Here is a 20414-nt window from a genome sequence, read left to right as displayed (position 1 = left end):
TTTCTGCCAGAGGGGAAGGCAGATGCTAAGAAATCAGGGAGAGTTTCAGCTCTCGCTTGTGAAGCTGTTGACTGCGGGGTCCAGCGCAGGGGACATGCTCTGTGAATAAATGGCTGCATCGTGGTGATCCTTGTTCATCCCACATCCTTTTGTGGGAGTAGAGCATGCGAGATGTGCAGACTCACCCTTCCTGCTCCGCATATGTGCTGTAATTGAGGTCCACGGCAAGGATCTCAGCTGTAATATATCTTATTATTTCAGGCCTTCCTAACAAGGTACCCATGATCAGGAGATATTTCACCTGTGGGATGGGCACCTCCTCACTGTCCCATGGCAGTGGGGCTCTGTTTATTAAGGCGATGTCAGGCAGCAAAAGCATCATGGGGCAGGTGAAACCTGCTCTTTTCAAGGTCATTGAGAGACTCTATAATTGTCCTCCAGCATAAAATAACTTGAAGTTATATGGGACTGGAAAAATATATACACATTCATATAGGGGTAGCCGTTGGGACCACCAAGCACAAGAGCTTTGGATGAAGAGCGTTGTGAAAAGTGGGGAGACTTGGTATGGGGCTGTAACGTGGGGATGCTCAGATCTTGCTGGTACCTTCAAAGTGAGATTTTTCTTATTTCTTTCATGCTGTTAAATCTGAGTTCCCCTGTGGCTGCATTGGCTTGCCAGCCAGTCACCCCCCGACCCGGTTTTGTGGAGCATCGCCATTGCTCCAGCAGCGTCTGGGTGAGTTTGCCAACGCCAGTTGCAGCACAAAAGGTGCAGTTGTAGCGAAGCTCTTCACAAAACCATTCCCTTCCCCCTCTCCATCCTGCCCAACATATATTTAATTTTTAGGATGGTGCAGCTGGAAGCGGGAGAGAAAGAGAGAGGGGAAATGAGATGAGAAATACTGAAGGAGAGAACGTGCAGCTCCCCTTTACCCTCTTACAAAATCCGATCCCCACTTTAATGAATGCGTTTTCATGTCTGGTTCTGTCTGCCAATCCTTCCAGACGGCACCAGGGTGCTTCAAGACAAGGCAGCAGGTCCTTGTAGAGCATCAAGGGCTCAGTCGGAGCCTGGAGGGTCTTGTTGTGGCCGATTCCACCTAATCCTGTTGATTAATTTAACTCCAGGGCTAAGAGATGCCTAGGAGCAGTGAATGGAGATGCAAAGGAGAAAGGTGGAGGGGGAGGAAGGGATATGGAGGAGTGTAGGGAATGGGAAGAGGAAGGATGCATCCAGACCATAATTATGGGGGGGGGGGTGTCTTGTTCCTTTTCTCAAGGTCCAGTCCACTTCTGTTCCTTTAAACCCCTCCAGGGAGCTCTGCCCAGCTCTTGCTAATTGTACCCCCAACCTGAACTGTCAGTGCTACTCAGGAATACAAGTCTGTGGGCCATAATTTACACATTTCTTCATGCTAGAATGGGTCCCATGACAAGCCCAGGCTTATATCTATCACCTTTCTTGTGCCATCCTGCACACACACCTGTGCATGTGCTCCAGCTGCACTTATTTCTATGGGGAGAAACAACCAATTTGGTTTGTTCAGTTTTTCCCCAGCTCATCCTCCTCGAGCTGCAGGACTTGACATTGGTCCATGCAAACCTTCAAGTCCCTTCCCGTGGTTGTCTCTCCCCCCTTGCATGAGTTGCGTTGTATCTCTGCTCCAAGAAGGTGCTGGTACATTTGAATATCCCTCCCAAGCACAGGGAAGGTCTTACGAATTTTTACACTGGCAAACTTGCTTTCATTCCCATAATGAAGCGTATGTCTCTTTATTTCTAATAGTATTGCAATGCAGAGAGAGAAGAGCAGTTTGGTTTTTTTGTTTCTGAGCTATGGAGCAGTTATGCTAAATAATAAAGATGGAATCGTTCTTAAAATAAAAACGGCAGGGTCAGCGTGTGTGTGTCCTGTAATACACACACTTTTCTCTCAGTTTTGCCCTCCCGTGAGAGTTTTCCCTCCATTCTCCTCTCCATTCTGTTCTTTTCTGTCAATCTTTAGCCAGTCTGATGTCCCAGGGGAGCTGCGTGCCGGACAGCTAGCTGTTTCCCATCCTTCATCACAACTAGTGGTTGGTAAGCCACACAAGAAGCTGCTGCTACGTATTTCTCCACCTTTGTATTTGCAGGGTGTTCGTTGCTGTCCATGCTGAGTAAGTGTAAAATGCTACCAGCGAACGCTAACAATTATTTCTATGGCAATAACCCCAGCTGGAGGCTGCAAACTGGGGTTTTCCCCCTGCTCATGCATTCATTTTTAACACAGGGATTTGTGGCTAGAAATGTAGTGTTCAAGTTTTGGGTGAATCCCCCCGGACTTGCCTAGTGAGGGAGTCTCCTTGAGTTACTCTTGCAGCTTTGTAAAAGCTTCTCATTGTGCAGAAACTTTGCAGAGATTGCAGCAGTGTTTGTTCCAGCAGGTTTCAGTGCTTTAGGAATGGAAAAGACCTGTTAGATCCTCGAGTTGCATCTTAGGCAGATAAGGGAGCCTGCCCCTGATAATAGGGGATACATTAGATAATAAGCTCATACCGCAGTCTGTCTCAGCTCAGAGACTTTCTATATTATTTAATGAATCTGTGTCTGACAGCAGCAGCTGCATCCTACTAAGACCAGCTGGTTCCAGACATACCCTGGGATTTTTCTTGCTCTCTTGGTTTCATCTTTGTAGTCGGGTTGTTGGAGCCTCGCACTTGGCACGAGGAGCTGTGGCTTCTTTTCCCAGCCTTGCTCCTGACTCACAGGGTGACCGTAGGTGGGTGACTCCTGCCACCCCTGCCACGCTTGTAAAACAGAGATAATGCCAGTTGGGAGTTGTTTGGAGACTCGCGGATACGAAGTGTTATGTCAGTTTATATTGCAAGGTTTGGCTCTGCACCCTTTTATCCCTGTAGTCAGCGTGATGGGCAGCGCAGTCCCAGCGCTGCTGTGAGCAGGACAGGTTGTTACTCGTGACAATCAGTTGTCCTCTCCCAAAACTTTGTAGCTAAATCAGGGATTTGGAGCATAAAGCTCCATATTAGGAGCATTAGGCTGTTGAAGACAGCATGGCTGGATTTTCCCTTCCAGACTTCCACAGAAAAAGAAAAAAAGTGAGCAAAGTAAGGGAGACGAAACGTGTTACAGATCCTTTTCTAAACATTTTTTCCTCACTTGGGGAGTTACTGGATCGCAGGTTTGGTTTATACCATGTAACCGGTTGGACCAAGTAAATGGATGAGCTGTAGGTACACGTTTCAGTGTTGCAATCAAGTGACCAACAGTTAGATCTTAAAGTCTTGTTGCCCTTGCTTCCACCATAGTACTTACCAAACGTGTTGGAGTTTTGTTACATGAGCTGTGAAACGTGCCACAAATGACAGTCCCTGGGCTAAAGAGCTCGCAGGCTGAAAGTTGCTGCTAAGCATTTATACCAACTATACAGAAATGTGTATTTACTGTAAAGAAATATGCTCAGCTGCAGAGTTAAATGACATTTAACTTGGTGTGTTTTCCTTTGTTTTCCTCACACTGGCCCTCTCGCATCCTGGACCCAAACACGCCCCTGTCCTTGCTTTGTTCATGTTTCCAGAAAACATACTAATTAATTAAACCCAAAATAGCGAGTTAAGTGATTAACTTCAAGAAATTTACTGTATGCTATAGGTTTCCAGATGTGCTTTTTCGCAGCATGGTGCTCCAAGGTCCAGATGTGCTTCTACCTGCCCCAAATCATCTGGGACCCAGATGTGGAGGGCTGTTGTTTTCAAGTACAGATGTTCTTTTTATACCACTTGAGACTCTAGACCTTCCCTGAAAATGGACATAACCCAAAAGCTAGTTTGGTAACAGATTTCTATGTACAGTAAAACTGGCTTTAAAATGTAGGACAGATGCTGCTCCTCTGAAGTCAAAAGGTCAATTTCTCACTGACTTCAGTGAGAAATAAATGGTTCCTGATTTAAAAAGGTGAACATATGTAAAGACTCTATGTATTGGTAAGCCAGACCTAGAGAAGGGAAAACCTCTGAAGGTGATGCGTTTGCCTCCCAAACAAACCATCCGCTCCTCTGTAGCAGAGTTTCTGGGACTCCAAGACATAAAAGCATTTTTGTTTTGCAGCGAGCCGAACGCAATGGCATTTTGTGGTCATCTCAGTATAAACAAGTGAACTCCGATGGGATATTTGCCCCGTACTCCTCAAACTGCCGCCGCGCTCGAGCAGCTGTTGGGGAAATCACAGCTGCTGTTCTCAGCTCTGGGAAGAAAAAGGCGGATTTTTGGATGATGATAGTATGGAGCAAAAAGGACTGAAAAACACTATTAGTAACTTCAGGAAACTTTAGTGAGAAAAACTGGGCTTATGTACTCCAAGCTCTACTTCTTTGGGTTCGATAAGCGCCTCAGGTGTGGTGCAGGGAGAAGGGAAAGGCAGAGGTGCAGGGCAAGTGAAGGTGGAGGAAATAAGTGACCGAATTAGATATCGGTAAAGGAATTTTATGGCATCTTAATGCTGTGGGAATCTGGCCTTGTGCAAAACTCCTGCTGAAATTTGGGAATTTAGGAGAAGAGGAACTGTATCCTATGGGCAACCCAACCTACAGGTGAAACGGAGCTGGAAATGTTTTTCTTTGTTTCTTCCTAAGGTGGTTTAAAAACATCGAAATCTTAAACATTGGTACTACACAAAAGCCAAGAGGAAATTAGGCTGCACAAGTCAAAGCACTAGGTATTGATATTTTTATGCATGCATTTCAGCTTCTATGTTTTTTCAGCGTGAGATGTACAACTCTGAAACAGTAATTTCAAATAAAAATCTCTTCCAAGCGCTGTTCCCTCTCTGGCTTCTCACCACGCAAGCCTCACCTCCCCTTCCCTTCCCACCCCAGGTAACAGGCTGGACGAAGGCTCCGACGTTGAATCCGAACCAGACCTGCCTTTGAAGCGCAAGCAACGCCGCAGCCGAACCACCTTCACCGCCGAGCAGCTGGAGGAGCTGGAGAAAGCCTTCGAGAGAACCCACTACCCAGACATCTACACACGAGAGGAGCTCGCTCAACGAACCAAGCTCACGGAGGCCCGAGTTCAGGTAAGGACTAGACCTGGCGTGGGGCAGGTCAGCCCGGTGGCACAGCTTCCTGTTCACCGTGGGCAAGGAGGTGGCAGTGCTGGGGATGAGGGTGTTGAAAAGCCGTAATGTGGATGCTCATCGTCTCTGGGGACACGTTCACAAGGCTCTGAGACTTCAGTTCTGCACGTTCCCACGGGTTTGCAGATGTGCCGTTTGGATTTGGCCCGTTGCAGAGGTACCAGCTGGAGAGTTTCCATCCAGGTTGGGACCAGGAACCAGACTTTGCCAAACTTGGCAAAGCATTTAGCGCTCTGTTTTCTGTTGGAGGAAATTCCTTCATTTGCCTGGGAGGAAGCAGTGTGTGTGTACATGTTTGTATTTGGTGTTGCAGGAGAAATCGCACCATTTACCAGCCTCGCCCAGGGGAGCAGCTCATATTTTGCAAAGTTTGCAAGTTCTATGTGTGAATTTTCATGAAACTTCTTTTCCCCTCGATCTCCAGAGAGCACAAAAAGGGCGGGGGGAGGGAAGAAGAGGGGAGGAGCAGGAAGGGAGGGTTCGGAGCCGGAGGACTCTGACATCTACACGATTAATAGCCCTTGTGGGAACTCCACACAGAGACCCTTATGTCTTCCAGATAAAGGCTGGGTCAGCAGTGTGTGCAAACATGCAGAGGGATAAGGAGTGTGAACAGATCGGGGGGTATAATAGAGTCCCCTGGGGAACGGGAAGGAAAGGGGGAGGGATTTGGGATTGTGCTGGGTTAAAGAAGTGAAATGGAGACCCCAGCAGTCCATCCTCCGTGTGACCAGCACGATTGGGTTTCAGACTGAGCACAGAGTCCCCGCGAGTGGCTCTGAGAGAAGAGGGCAAGGGTACTCCAGGCTTGTGACAGGGAAACAGTCAATTAACCAGCTCCTCTGAAACAAAACAGGGTTGTTTTTTGTTGTTCTGCAGTTCTCAGGATAATGAGCTTGATGTGCTTACTCAGGAGCCAGAAGGTTTTGCTGTTTTCCCCTAGCTGTCTGGGAATGGACGTTTCCCCCACACCTGGGACATTCACTAAATCATTAAGGACTTTTCCCATTGGCCTTTTTTCCCAAGCCAGTTGCAGCACTGCAGCAGGTGCTTCCTCACCTCCCTCCAGCTTTCTCTTGAGAGCTGCTGGGTTTTCCCGAATCCATCATCCCTCGAGATTTGGCTATGGAGACCGCAGAAAGGAAATCTAGCAAACTTTCAACTGATCCTAGTTTTGATTTCACCAAAAGACCGTGCCAGAGCATTCAGCGGTAATAGTGTTCATTTGCTACCCATGTAGGTTCACAGACAGATGGAGACTGGGAAAGCAGCTAATTTAGACAACTAAGCTACCAAGAGTTGGAAAGTGTAAATTCCCACATTTTTGGTTTGCATATTCTGTTTCTAATTGGTCTTGCTTGTTGTAGATGGGCATAAGATGTTAAGAAAGACATAAAAAGAGATGTTTCTGTGGCAAACAGATTTTAAAAAAGGGATTTCAGGGGAGAACAGACTTTAGGTAACACTTTTTTATGGTGTGAAAGAAAACTGTGTTGTGTGAGCTGTGATACGGGCATGTTGGGGAGGGAGGGAAAAGCCCTGAAGCTCCAGGGAGGGCAGGTTCTCTCTTCTCCGAGGCGCTCTGACCTCACTGTGACAAGGCCGGGAGAAAGGAGGGAGACGAAAACAGAACGGGAAAGCTAAATAAATAACTAAAGAGAACCTTTCCCTTGTCTCAAGCTGTGATCTCCCTACTTGCTCCCAGGCAGCTTGTGCGGAGGTTCCTGCCAGGGCTCTAGTAGCAGCTGTTCTCCGAGGCGCATTCCTGATGGCTTTCTCATTCCGACATCCTGGCAGAGTCAGCTTCTTCCCACCACTTTTAAGCCTGCCGCCCCTTGTAAAATTTTCTGGATATCAGAGCAGATCTTTTCCTGGCTCTTGGGACCTACAAACATTAGTCAATCAAGTTGTTGTGGAAAAAAAAAAAAGCCACACACACATATCCACACATGTACCCATCCAGCGGGGAACCTTCTACCCCCTTATAGCCCTACTCCTGTCTCAGAGTTTTAAAGGCCAAGAGATGTGCTTTGGATTAAAGACGGCTGTAATAACAGCAGGGCCGGCTGAGATCAGGATTTCTGGGTGTTGCAGGCCATGCCAACATCTACTTGTCCCCAAAAGCTTACTGCGTTCACATGTAAAATGGGAGGCAAATGTATGAAGATTATGTTGTGACCCATAGTCACAAAAGAGACTGGAGAGCAGCTCCTTAGTGCCTGGTCGTTGATTCAGCCATTGTCTGGATCTTGGTGCTGGTCAATCCTGGATCACACCCGAGTCTCCGAATCACAGCTCAGGTGTTGCTGTCAGGCCTGCTTTATTGTATATACACAACATCCCATTTTGCTAATCACTGTATAAGCACTGGACTTCTCCATCTCTTTGCTTCTTTCTCCTCCTCACCTCCCTTTACCTTTCAACTTAGCCAAGTCTCTTTCGCTCTCTCTGCTACCTGAGCATTCACGTACCGTAATCTCTTCCACGTGAAAAGCTGATAGCTCTGTTAAATTTTATTGGCAGGCCTCAGTCTGGCTGGTCACGCAGCTGCCCGCCTAAGTGGAAGTTTGACACGTTGACAGCTAATAAAACTCACAGGCTGAACAACAAGGGGAGGGGGTGGTGGGGAGCAGTTCCAAGCTCCGGTTTCTCGTCTGCTAGGAAGATCACAGGAGGGTGAGCAAGATTTTTGCAAGGTCACTGCAGTGTCTGGTTGAGATGCAGGATTCCGGCCTTCCGACTTCCAACACATCCAAAGGTCCGAACCATTCAAAGGTTAATCCCAAATTGAGCATAGCCAGGGAGAAGACTGCCGTGGATTTCCGTAAGGATCAGGATTTCGGTGCCAAATCTACCCAGCGAGGCCACCGATGGAAATTCCTACTGACTTGTTTGTGTGCGAGACGATGTCTTGACTCATGTGCCCACACTAATTGTCCAGGACTGAACAAATTCTTGCCCATCTGCGAGCTCCTATTTCCACCCCCCCAGAAAACAAGCTTTGGAAGGCCAAGTGTTCATGGATTTAAAAATTAAGTCTAACAGCTAAGCAATTCGCTTAGCTCATTTAATGGAAACTTTGATTTAGATCTTAAATGTATTTTGGGTTTTTACACCAGTTTTTGCAATTATCTAACTGATGATGTCAAAGTTTTTAAATGGAAAAAAAAGACAAATGGGATTCTGTGATAATTTTGAAACTTTTCTCCCTGACATTTCTAGAGAAGGGACCTTTCTCAGAGCAAGCCTTTTCTCATGAACAGTTTAGCTTTGTCGCTACAGTGGTTTTGAATAGGAAAGTAGTTTTGTCAGGAAATGATGTAGAAATGACTTGTCAAAGCAACGCTAATGTCAAAAGAGACACCAGGTACATCAGTCATGGGAGTTGAAACTAATCCTTCTCCTAGTTGATCCCATTTGTACATCTGTTTGCCCAAATATATTGCATTTTTAAGGCTATTTACCAACAAACCTGAATGCTTATTTCTGTTTTTTACTTGAAAAATACCAACAGAAAGCAATCTAAGGTAAAACAAAGCAGTGCCTGTGCCCAAATCCCCCTCAGGTCAGCACCACAATCCCAAGTCACTTAGAAATTTGAGCGCTGAGAATGTTCTTCATGAATAAACTTCGTGTAGGTTCCCATGTGAGCAACCTATCTCCATTAATCCTGCTGCTATAATGACTCAGATGTGTCAGGCTCCAAAGTATTCTCTCAAAAGGCTTTCCCAGAAATCTACCAAAATTGTTCCCAAAAAATAGATGGCAGCTCTTGCTTCTCAGCGTGGCCTGCGGATGATTCAGATGGTCATTCCACAGCCAGCTGGGTACGAGCGCGTGTGCCGCTAGCAAGGACGGTAATCTGAGTTCCTATGGTTTGGGCAGTGGGTGCTTTCTGGAAATAAATAAGAAGCGTGAAAGGGTGGGTGCGTTGTGATGCTGATGTCTGTTATTAATCCCCAGGAAATTCCATGCACTGAGAAACCGTTATTTCAATAACAAAATTAAACTAGACAGCAGGAGTCGCAACCCAGTGCTTTATTGATCATTTTTATGATGGATACTGTTGTGATTTCTGCCTGGGAGAAAATGGATGTTTCATTTAATAAAAAGGCTCAGAGCAATTCTGCCTCTGAAATCTCAGTGCATTTCTAGGCTACTCACATAATATGTATTTTATGACAGAGTTTCAAACTGTAGTAAACAAACAGCCATATTCTAGATCATGCTGCAGCAGCTCAGACCTGCCAAATGGAGCACCAGAAAAGAAATTCCATTCAATTTTGCTTGAAATGTTTCACAAAACAATTCTATTCTCAGTGTGAAGAAGCTGAAAACCACCATTTACCAGCAGTGCTCTGCAGTCCAATTTCTAGAAGAGACCTGACTTTCTCAGGAACTTCTCAGACATTGTGGGGACCCCAGTGCTCTGTCACCAGCTGTCACTGTGCTCCGCGGTCTGTCCTGTTCCTGGAGATGGTGCTTTTTGAAGCTGAAGATGTTATAGGAAGGGTGGTAAGCAGGGCTCCCCCAGCTCCGAGCATTAACTTGAGACATGCAAAGCTGCTGGAGCCTAAAGCTGTTTGCCTGGTGTTTTGCTTCCCAGACTCTTTGAGATGTGTCCAAACTGGCTTTTCTGAGGCAATCCCCCCTCCCTTAAAGGTCAGCTGAGAATGTTTTCTTTCTTCCTGAGGCTCCGGCTAGTTTACATTTCTCGTGAAGAGGGCTGCGATGAGGTTATGACACAACAGCTGCCCTGTGTTTTTGGCAGCAGCCGGGGCTGCGCGAAGGAGCCGGCAGTTGGGGCTCTGCTTGGCAGCGGCTCCTTTGGCACGCTGGTTTTCCGTGGCACGGGGCCAGCCGCGCTCTCACACACCGGGGCGGCCAGATCCACCGTCCACAGCCAGAACAACCCCTGGCACCGTGAGAACCGCGGCCGAGCTGCCGCTGCGTGTGCCCGGGCACGTCCGGAGAGCAGCGGTGCCGAAATAAACTTAACAGCAGAGTCAATGATACCGTTAAGCGGCGTTCTTTATTTTATCAAGCGCTGGAGATCATCCTCCGTCAGTGCTCCCGAGGCTGGATGCTCTTGCATTGCTTATATTCACATAATTATTACATATGCATTACAATTTTTCAATATTTTGACATACAGTACATCTATAGTAAGAAATAATTGATGTTAGTTATAATAGTTTAGTTTCTTACTTACAATGCATCTATTAGTTATTAGTTAAATATAAACTAAGCACTCTGCTTCTAAACAATGTATTACTTAATCTTCTGTCTCCTCTTGTCGTGCAGAAGGATCTAAAACTTGAAAAATGTCCCCTCGTTTTGCAGGCGGCCAGAAAACATTTATCGTGTCAGTTGGTTAACGATGGGTACGTCTCTCATAGCTTAATCACGGTATATGTGAATTTAGCAGCTTCTCTTCAGTGCGATGCCAAGCAGCATCCAGCTCCCCGGAGAGGTCGGGGCGAGGGTAGCGTGCTGTTCCAGCCGGCTTTAAAGGACTGGTTCTGCAAGGTAAAGCCAGGCTTAAATGCAGCTGAGGTGGGTCCAGATGCTTCCCCCTCATGTCTTGTGGAGATGTTGCTGCGGGATGTTGCTGGTGAGAGAGTGAGCTTGGCTGCAGTCTTGTAGTGTTACTTTTTGTTTTAGTGAATCAATGCTTGACTTCTCATGGCATTGCTGCTGTTCTTTCCTATCTCTCCAGCCTGAGTTAGAAGCAGAAATGCAATTGGATTCAAGAGGAACCCATTGCATACTTACCCCAGCTAATATGCTCCTAATGAGTCCTCAGTCCACCTACTAATCACGTAAAAAATGAACTGTAAAGTAAAATATAAGATATCCAAAGTTCAGGGGCAAGTGTTTTTCCACCTGAGCTTTGGAAAAAACAGATGATCTCTTAAAATTGCAAGCACGTCCGATAGCTGTATCTAAGGGTTTGCTTGGAAAAGCATCAGCACTTTTAATAGTTGTAGTACAATTGCAGTAACCAGCCCCCTTGGAAATAGAGATGTGCCACTGGCAGAGGACGTAGTGCCAGCTCTGTAAGCCTGAGGGCATCGTGCTGCAGAGTCAGCGCTATTCCGTTAAGTATATGAGACTTTACTGGTGATGAAATGATAAGCCTAATCCTGTAGTCCTTCTGGTAAAGCATTGGTTGAAAACAACAGGAATGAGCATAAATGTCAGGATTTGCAGCGTAATTTGACAAAACCAGCTTGTTTTGTATGTGCGGGGCGGGACATCTGTATGAAACAAATGGAGCAATTTATGACAGCGCTCCTTTGAACTCGCTGGCTTCTGCAGATGGAATCCATTCTGTTCAGTAGATCAGGAGTTTTAGGTAAAATTTGTGTTGAGATGTGAAACCTGGAACTGACCTTTTCCTGGTCCTGTTCTCCTTTGCTTGGTCTGCTTTGGACCGAGGACATCGGGACTGCCGGCCTCACGGGCACAAGCTGGAAAAGAGATCCCCTAAACAATGTGGTAATGATTTGATTTCCTTACAAAGGAGCGAGGGCCCAGAGGCCAAAGCAATGACTGAGCTCGCGGTTCCCTGGCTGAAGCGGTTGTGTCTGACACCGCGCGCTCAGCTGCTCTAAATGGAACTCAGTGAAGTTGCACTGATTTATAGCAGCAGAGTGTCTGTCCCATTGTATTAAAAACAAATAGGGCCTCCCAGAGGTTTTATGAGAAGAACCTTTATCACAAAATTTCCAGTCTGACAAGGGCGTGGACCAAAATATTTCTCATACGCTTTGCTCGATGCTGAATCTCAGCTTCCAGCAGAGCCACCACCCAGTGAGCAGGTGTGTTGTTGCTTTGAGTCGCCAGCACGTGTGACTCGTCTGTTCTGTCTTTCTGTTTACTGGGACACCAATTAAATAGATTCGGTTTGGTCAGCAATGCAAAATGTTTATCATAATCAGGAGGAGGGTTTGCCAGGGTCTTTGAGTCTTTGAGCCACTTCACAGAGTGCTTAAGCTATTTTTAAAAGCTCATTGCTTTTTATTTTGCAAAGAGAATCTTGATAGTGGGAATCAAGGTGCTGCTGGTTTGCTGTTAAAGCCCAGCCTATCTTCACCTGAACAACAGCAGCAGGTGATCTACTCTCCGACATCTCATTCACCTCCATGATGTGTGAACATCAAAGCCTGTTTCAAAGTGTTTAAATGCAACTCTAAGACCATTAAGACTTGGCTGTCTGAGAAGCAAGTGTTCAAGTGAAGAGAAAGCACTTCATAAAATCCACTGCCTCGCAGCTGCTTTCTGACAGCAGTGAGCTCATCCCCAAGTCTCTCAGCTTCCACGGGTCCCATTCATCCTCAGACACCGGATTTATAAAAAGATCAACAGATAAGTAACCGAGAGGTCTTATATTTTATTTTAACAGAATTTTCTCTGACAACTGAAATAGTCACTGAAAGGCACAGTTCATAAAATGTAGAACTGGAAAGCACCACATTTGCAAACGATCTTTCAGTATTCAATAGCTACTTCATTCAATCATAATTGTTTTTAAAATTTGTAAATATGATTAGCTTTTATGACAGTAAGTGGCAAAGCTGCATCGCTGGATGGGGTTGGATTTGGAGCTGTGGAACCACAAGTTTAAACCTGGGCTTAGGATGTCCTGGTGTGCAAGTGGACGGATTTATCCCATTTCTGCTGCCTCCTGCTTCCCTGTCTGGAGTACGAACCCATCAGCAGTCATGAGGTGTTCATACGGTGATGATCATTTAAAGGTAGAGATGACCTTTTGGTTGAGGAAGCGTTTGTGACATGATTGATTCAAAGATTACTTTACTCTTGCGATATTTTTTCTAATCAAATGTTTCACAGCTAACAATGGTTTTTTTTGTTTGTTTGGTTGGTGTTGTGTGGGGTTTTTTGTTGTTGTTGTTTTTTGGGGTTTTTAAAGTGATCTGCAAAAAAATCCCCATACCACAAACGGTCTGAAATTCTTCAACAGATTGTTATAAATAGCAAGCACCTTCAGGAATGTGGATATGCCGGGAGAAATATAGGCTAAATTCATTGGATAATCTCATTTGTGAGGAGTCATTTGTTCTGCTCCACTAACCTTGTTTAATATTTATCTTAACCATATCACCCACAAGTGACAGAGGCTCTGCGTTTTAGGCACTGAAGTGTCACTAGATCCAGCCGTGTCCCTCCACGTGCCGCTAAAAATCTGCGTGCCTGAAATCTGTGCTTTTTATTTTGCCTAAAGAATTCCCTCAATAGCCACAATGATGCTTGTATGTCTCCGATGTCTGTTCTTAACCCTCAGAACCTGGCAGAGAGAGCTTGATGGTCACTAAACTGTTGTAGGGACTTACAGGATCCCAAGCCACTGTAACATCTCCATCTGGGAGGGCAGAAGAAGGTGTTTGGATGGAGCAATAGCTGTTCTTGTATCTCATCACTGTTGCTGCTAGAGTTCACTTCTCAAAACCTTCTGCATCACTGCAGGGATCTGCCCTGGTTTAAAGGAGAGCCCGGAGAGGACCCGATCTGGTAGAGTCGCCTTTAGGCGACCTGAGGAGGGACCTCATCTGACTTCAGTGGAATTTTTCCGGTGTGATTGGGCCATAAATGCCCATATGATTCCATTCCACCTGGTTTCTGCAGCTTCTCGGGCCTGCGAAAGCAAACACATGTTGCATCTCTTCCGTTCTGCTCGAAAGCAAAAGCACCGCTTGGCCTTTCCATCCCTGTTTCCATTTATGAGCTCTTTTATCCCATCTATCTTTCCCCAACATCGAGTCCTGATTAGGCTGAGCAGGAACACACCAGGCTTTCTTTCCCACAGGAGGCTCTTTTTGACCTTCCTTTCCTCTCCTTGTCTGACAAATTGTGGGAGCTGACCCATATCTGGGCGGCTGCGGGGATAATTCAGTCCAGCCCCATCCTGGCAGGCAGCTGTCTCTGCCGGTGCAGAACAAGTGCCTGGGACATCTCGGGCCGGCCGTTGGCAGGGTTGGGTGCAGGCGTTGGGGTTAAATAAGAACCGCTGCTAACCTTTGCCCCAAACCCAGCCCGAGCGGGAGGACGGGCTCTTCTGAACTCAGCTGGTTCTGCGAGGCAGACGGTGATGAATTGGAGGGGTTTCTTCGTCTCTGATCCGTGGAGGGGACAGTGAAGGTAATGGATCGAGTGTTACTCTGCGGTGAACATCTCATGTTCAGCGTCCCTGTAGCAGTGTGTTCGCTTACAGAGCAAGGTGCACATGGCACAGTGAGGGGCTCTGCTCTTCTCCAGACCCTGGGTATGACTACAACATCAAGAATATCTTCTTTAAAATTATATTCCATGTGGGTATTCCTGTACCTATCTACTTCCCCTCAGCTGAGCTGTGCAGTTTCTATAATGCATCTCCTGTCTACATGATGCATTCTATGGAAGAAAATTCACAGGGACAAAAGCCCCAAATGTCTTCAGCATGTACGAACTTTAGTTTGGCCTATGTTATCTACCCATACCCTTGGAAAGCAACACATTTACTCTGTGTAGAATCTCTTTGCTGTGCACAGACAAATCACGAAGAACTTGTCTTTTTAACAACCACCACTTTCTGACACGCAGTTCTTCCTGCTGTTGGGTTCTTTGCACAGCCCTTTTCCCAAGCTCCCTCTTGTTTTTTTCCCAGCAGCAAACCCCAGTTGTCCGATCCAGCCCCTAGAGCGATGTCTCCACAGGCAGACCAACAGCTTCAAAACTTCCTCCTCTTCCTCATCTTCTTCCCACCAGGCTGGTTTTAGCAGCCGTAGCCTTCACCCCGAGCTTAACATGGTGTAACAGGATCCTCTGGCAGGGGGAATCTTTAGTAGCTGATAAAACCTTAACTGTTGTGAAATGAAAGCAGGTTCCCTTTGAAGTGCGCCTCGCATTACAGTTAGATGCTCTAGCCTCTATATTTTAACTACCAATAAAATGATTTATAAGCATAAAGGCCTGAGCCACCTTTAAGGCGGGGGAAGGGAAAGAATTGCTAACGTCATTAGCTGGAATGTATCTGCTTTTTTTCTGTGGGTTATAAATAAGGGGCAGAATCAACCTGTTTGGGCCATGAAATGTCCCTTCCTCTGCACGGGAAGATAAATCCTATCAGTTTCTTTGTGGCAGCTTCCAGTGTATTTGTGGCTGGGTTCTCCAGCCAGGCTCTGTTAGGAAGCGCTCCATTTAAGCGTGTAGTTGTGAATTTGATGCATGTATATTTACAATTCTTATCATTTGTTGCTTGTTTTGCTGTGATGCTTCAGCCAGGACAGAGATCTCGCTGCGCTGCGTATGGTGCTTACTGGCAGTTAAGGAGAGCTTCTGTTTCAGATGGCTGATTATTGAAATAAACTAAAATACAAGAAAATGTGGGGGTTACCGTCAATTTAGAGATGGCGGTCTGATGCACGGGTTGTATAAGGACCAGAATTTGTTGAATGCAGCGATGTTTCCCCTGACTGCAAAACAGCAAAGCAATAGCTTTCCTGTAGTCAGAGAAGGAGCCTGTAGCATAATTAAGAACTGTACTTCTCTCCTGATGAAAATTAGCTTTCCTGTCTTCCAAACCGCTGCACATTCTAGAGCAAAGCAGGTAAGACACCCTGAGAATGACCCCTGCACAGGCCTTTTTGGTCAACTCTACCTAGTTGTAAAAGGAGCCAGAGCATCCTTTTATCTCCCTTAACAAATAAAGGAAGGGATGTTGTTGGACAAACATGTTCTGTACTCGACCATCTCGCTCCACGTGTTTCTTCTGAACTTCTAATCCCAAGTGGATTTGCCAACATCTGGCTCTTAGTTATAAAAAAGGAGCTTTCCCACCCTTTGCGACGTCGGGAAAGTGTCAGAAATCACTGGTGTGGCTTTTACATCCTGGGAGTTCAATTTCTCTTTCCCTCTCGACTCCTGGACTCAGAGCTGCTTGGTTATACCCTTCGGGTATAGGAATTTTATATGTTATTCCCAGCATTGAGATCTTAGTAATTTGGAAGCTCTTCCAGCCTGGGACTCGGCCTTTTTCTCTGAAGAGCAAAGGTTTCTTGATCTCCTTATGTTCAGCTCACAGAAATATTGAGACAGTTTTTATGTCCTTAACTGTAAAAGTGGAAGCAAATTTATTTTATTCTGAGTGATGTGAGAGGAGCCAAGTTCTGTGTCCGTAATGAGCATGAATTCCACATACGTGTATGTGTGAGAAGAGGATGGGACCATCCTCTTTGCATGACCAGGGCAAAGAAAAGGTTATTTATTTGTGTTGCTCGCTGCTCCTAGAAACTGTGCCACGAATTAGACTGTGTAAAAGCGTTGTAAAGTGTTACAGACCTTTAAGGTTCATTCATTTCTCTCTCCTTAACTCTGTCCTAGATTTTGCTAGCGACTTCTGATGCCAAAAACAGACCCAGAGATTCTGACCTGCATGGCCTTTGTTGGGCAATGCAGATCGGATGTGAGCTGACCTATTTCTGTCACACTTTTGGAAGGTGCTGAGAGGTTATGCTGCTTCAGCCACTAGTGCAGTGCCGTAGGAACAGGTCTGTAAAAAGAGGCGTTTGGTGCCAAGGACCTGACATCAGCCCTGGATACATTTCAAGGGTTTAATTTAGACCAACTCTTCCAAAGAAAACCAGGGTATTTTTGTTTTCACTCTCCGTGGATGTAAATAACAGCAGGACTGCCCAGGACTAGGTCTTTCCTAACCATCACCAGCAGGTCACACGCAAATATCATTAGCAGGTTTGAATCTGTTTCCACAGCACACTGGATGAGTAACACAGAGAAAGAGCAAGAATAGACTGTGATCCAGAGAACCTCACAGAAATTGGTGTGTGAAGCTCAGCGCATGCTTGTTTTTGCAGCAAGAAGCACTGTAGCGTGTGGACTGAGAGCCAGCGCTCAACTAAACAGCTTGCAGTGAAATGTTGCCTTGTCATGCTGGGTGACCCATAGGTGCCGACCAGAACAAGGCAAACCGGCAAGTGACCATTTGCAGCGGGACTCAATCTAAAGGGCAGAGAAAAATACCTGCTTTGAGATTTGGATCGTGGCTGAAGTACCAGGTGCGGTCAGACTAAGGTTCTGCTGTATTTAGGGGAGAAATTTTAGTTTCAGTTCACAAGCTGTGGGGACGGTTTAGGCTGCAGTGCCTCAAACCCTTGTAACCCCAGCTTCTGATCTGACGTTGAGCAGCTTCGAAGCCTGATGGAAGATTTTTTTTCGCCCCAAATGCTTTACACTCTTGATTTTTGCTTCATTTTTTCTTGTTGCTGTGAAATTTAATCATGTTTTCTAGCCCTTTAGGCCTCACAAGAGTCCAGCAGCTGCATTCTCATCTGGCTTGAAAGCTTATCCGCATACTTCTGAACCCCAAACACGGATCGGGCCTGAGAGCCTCTCTGATTAAATGAAGTAAACCAAGCCCAAGAGACAGCTTGAGAAGCCTTTACCACTATGCAGAAAAGAGATTGCCCATGATAAAACACATCAGGGCAGACAAATGCATTTAGAAAAATTTCCCTTTGTGTCTTACAGGTAAACTAGCACTGCAGGAAACATGAGCCCAGCTTTGCACGTGCATTAGTACTGGGTTTATTTTAATGCACAGAGATTTAAATTGGCTGCAGTACAATTCTAGTGCACACTGCAGTGCCTCTTGCAAGGAGGGCATGTCTTAGCATACAGACAACAGTGATTTGCTGCAGTCCAGAGAAGCTGAGAAAACCCTGTATTCCCTCCGGTCTGGTTCTATCTATTTAGCTTGTCTAACATAGAAACCATGATGCTAATCTCTCTATTTATCCCTCCTAACAGTGCAGCCGTGTTGCTATTATGGTACTTAATCCTTCAGCATAATTCACATAGTTGTCAGATAACAAGGCAGAATGGCCAGGTGGTAGCAATGCATCTATTTGGAATGGACTCTCTTGGAATACACAAGTTAAATTATTCCTCTTCATCTCGCCCTACTGCTGATACACCCTCCCATGTTCTTAATAGCATCTTTAACTATTTAAAATGAATATATCTTCACCCAAGAGCCATTGTTGTCATTGGGAGAAGGGAAACTGAGGAACGGAGACAAATACAAGGTCTGCGTCAGGCAGCAACTCAAAGCAGCTTTTGGCCAGCACTGTAGCTCAGGATGCGTTTCCACCAGCAGCGCAGGTGAGGTGGGACAGCAGCTCTGAGTCACACATGGTTTTTTCCTCTCCCCATCAGGTGTGGTTCAGCAACCGAAGGGCGAGATGGCGCAAACAGGCGGGGGCGAACCAGCTTGCGGCTTTCAACCACCTGCTACCAGGGGGCTTCCCGCCCACAGGGATGCCGACTCTGCCCCCGTACCAGCTGCCGGACTCCACCTACCCAACCACCACCATCTCCCAAGGTGAGCGCCCCTTCGCCTGTGCTGCTTCTCTTCTCCTGCCCTACATCACCCCATCGTCCCTCCCCTTTCTGATTCATGACATCCCACAAGGCTCTTGTAATACATAGGTGGTTTTCCTTTAGTTGGGAAGACTGGGTTTTTCCTCAAGTCAATGGAAACTCCACAGTTTTCTCCTCTGTCTCATGGTCCTTTCATGACTATAGTTCTGGTCAGCTTTGAAATTATGAGCACATCGCTATAAAGTAAGTATCACATTAGGTGATCCCTTGTTCTGGATAAAACTCCATACTGGGGTTCAGTAGAAGGAGTATTGCTAATCTTAGTTTGCCTTGATCTTCACAAAGGAATTTATAGCTTCTGTCCGGGGAAAAATTAAGAGACAATTCAGATATTTCATCCCAAGTTTGTGTATTTTGTACTGTCACATGATATGCTCATGTTCCCATGGGGCACAGAGATAGTGGGACCCAGAAGCTGAGATTGGAATAGCCAAACCATCAATCCACGCTCTGCAGAGCCCAAGCTCTGACACCCGCCAACGTTTCCCCCTGCCCATTCTCTCCGCAGACGGGGGAAGCACCGTGCACAGACCCCAGCCCCTGCCACCATCCACCATGCACCAGGGAGGGCTCGCTGCCGCCACCGCCGCCGACACCGGCTCTGCCTACGGGGCCCGGCACAGCTTCTCCAGCTACTCGGACAGCTTCATGAACGCTGCAGCTCCTGCCAACCACATGAATCCTGTTAGCAATGGCCTCTCTCCGCAGGTATGTGACCCGCTTCCATTCTCTTTCTTTGCCTGACACTATTTGGTTGGTCCAGATCCTCCGAGAGCAGGGCAAACTTCAGGCTATCACAGTGTGTTATGGTTGACTCCCTTGAGTTATTGTTATTGTCACCAATTCCTGGAAGCAGCCTGGTGTAAGCAATTAGTTAATTTGTTTATCGGCAGTATGTCTGTCCTGAGCTCAGCACTGTGCTGCCAGAGCGTTTGTATGCTGTTAGTTCCCATATTCAGGTTAACCCACTGTAAGTGCAAACACCAGGACTGGAACATTGGTGTTCATCTTCTCAGCCCTCCAAAAAAAAATTCCAGTGCAGGTGTGGACCTTTTGATTGTGCATTTTAGCCTAATGACAGCACGCTTGATTTTTTTAGTTACTTCTTGCAGGCTTTCTTTAGAATAGTCCATGATTTGTGGGCGACTGGTCTAGAGATGAGCTGAAGCCAGCTTGTCCAAGTCCGGTTGGAACATGGAAAGCCCTGCGAGTGCCGTGGATCTGAGCTTCCTCAGGACACAGGGATGTAGATCTGAGATCTAGTTTAAAGAAGCTGTCGTGTAAACAATTCCACTAACGCTTTCCATGAGGTCAGAATGAGAGGTGTAGCTGAGCTTTAAAGGAGAAAAGGTACATTTCATCTCATTTAAGCTTCTCTTTGGTTTACTTGATGTGGTCTGTTTTCCAAATGCACATTTGCTTTTAAATGGAACAGGGCACATATTGTATGCTGAAAATTAACAGCAAGGACTTGTATCCATGTGGTGCCTGCCTTCCTGGAGGAGTACCAAATATGTTCTGCTTTTTCTCTCAGTCCCTTGTGAAATATGGACACATACAAAGTGCACTATGGCAGTTGCTTCAGAGTGGCCAGTGTCACTATTTAAGACAGGAAGTAAAAAGAATTTGAAACTACAAGGAGAAATTAGGTAGGCATCTGAAATGAAAAGGCTACAACTGTTTAGAGAGGAGTGCAATGAACGGAGACATCAGAGAGGCATATAGAATTTAAGGTCCAATAGCTTGTGATCTCTCGAGTGTGAAAACAAACATTGAGTGTCAATGGAAAGAGGGAAATTTTGCAGCTTCTCTGAAATGGTAT

General features: G+C 46.1%; 1 protein-coding gene across 13 annotated transcripts in view; it reads left to right on the top strand.

Moving 5' to 3' along the window:
• The window catches only part of PAX7 (paired box 7), a 96637-nt gene that overhangs the window by 42533 nt on the left and 33690 nt on the right, over positions 1-20414 (top strand). For all 13 annotated transcript variants that reach the window (XM_071798301.1, XM_071798303.1, XM_065855299.2 and 10 more), the window contains exons 6-8: positions 4875-5074; positions 18368-18533; positions 19101-19300. In XM_071798301.1, the coding sequence (XP_071654402.1) occupies positions 4875-5074; positions 18368-18533; positions 19101-19300 (566 nt within the window). The remainder of the gene's footprint in view (positions 1-4874; positions 5075-18367; positions 18534-19100; positions 19301-20414) is intronic.

Source organism: Patagioenas fasciata, chromosome 23 (assembly GCF_037038585.1).
Source record: "Patagioenas fasciata isolate bPatFas1 chromosome 23, bPatFas1.hap1, whole genome shotgun sequence".
Classification (NCBI taxonomy): Eukaryota; Metazoa; Chordata; class Aves; order Columbiformes; family Columbidae; genus Patagioenas; species Patagioenas fasciata.
This window is presented reverse-complemented; position numbering and strand designations above follow the sequence as displayed.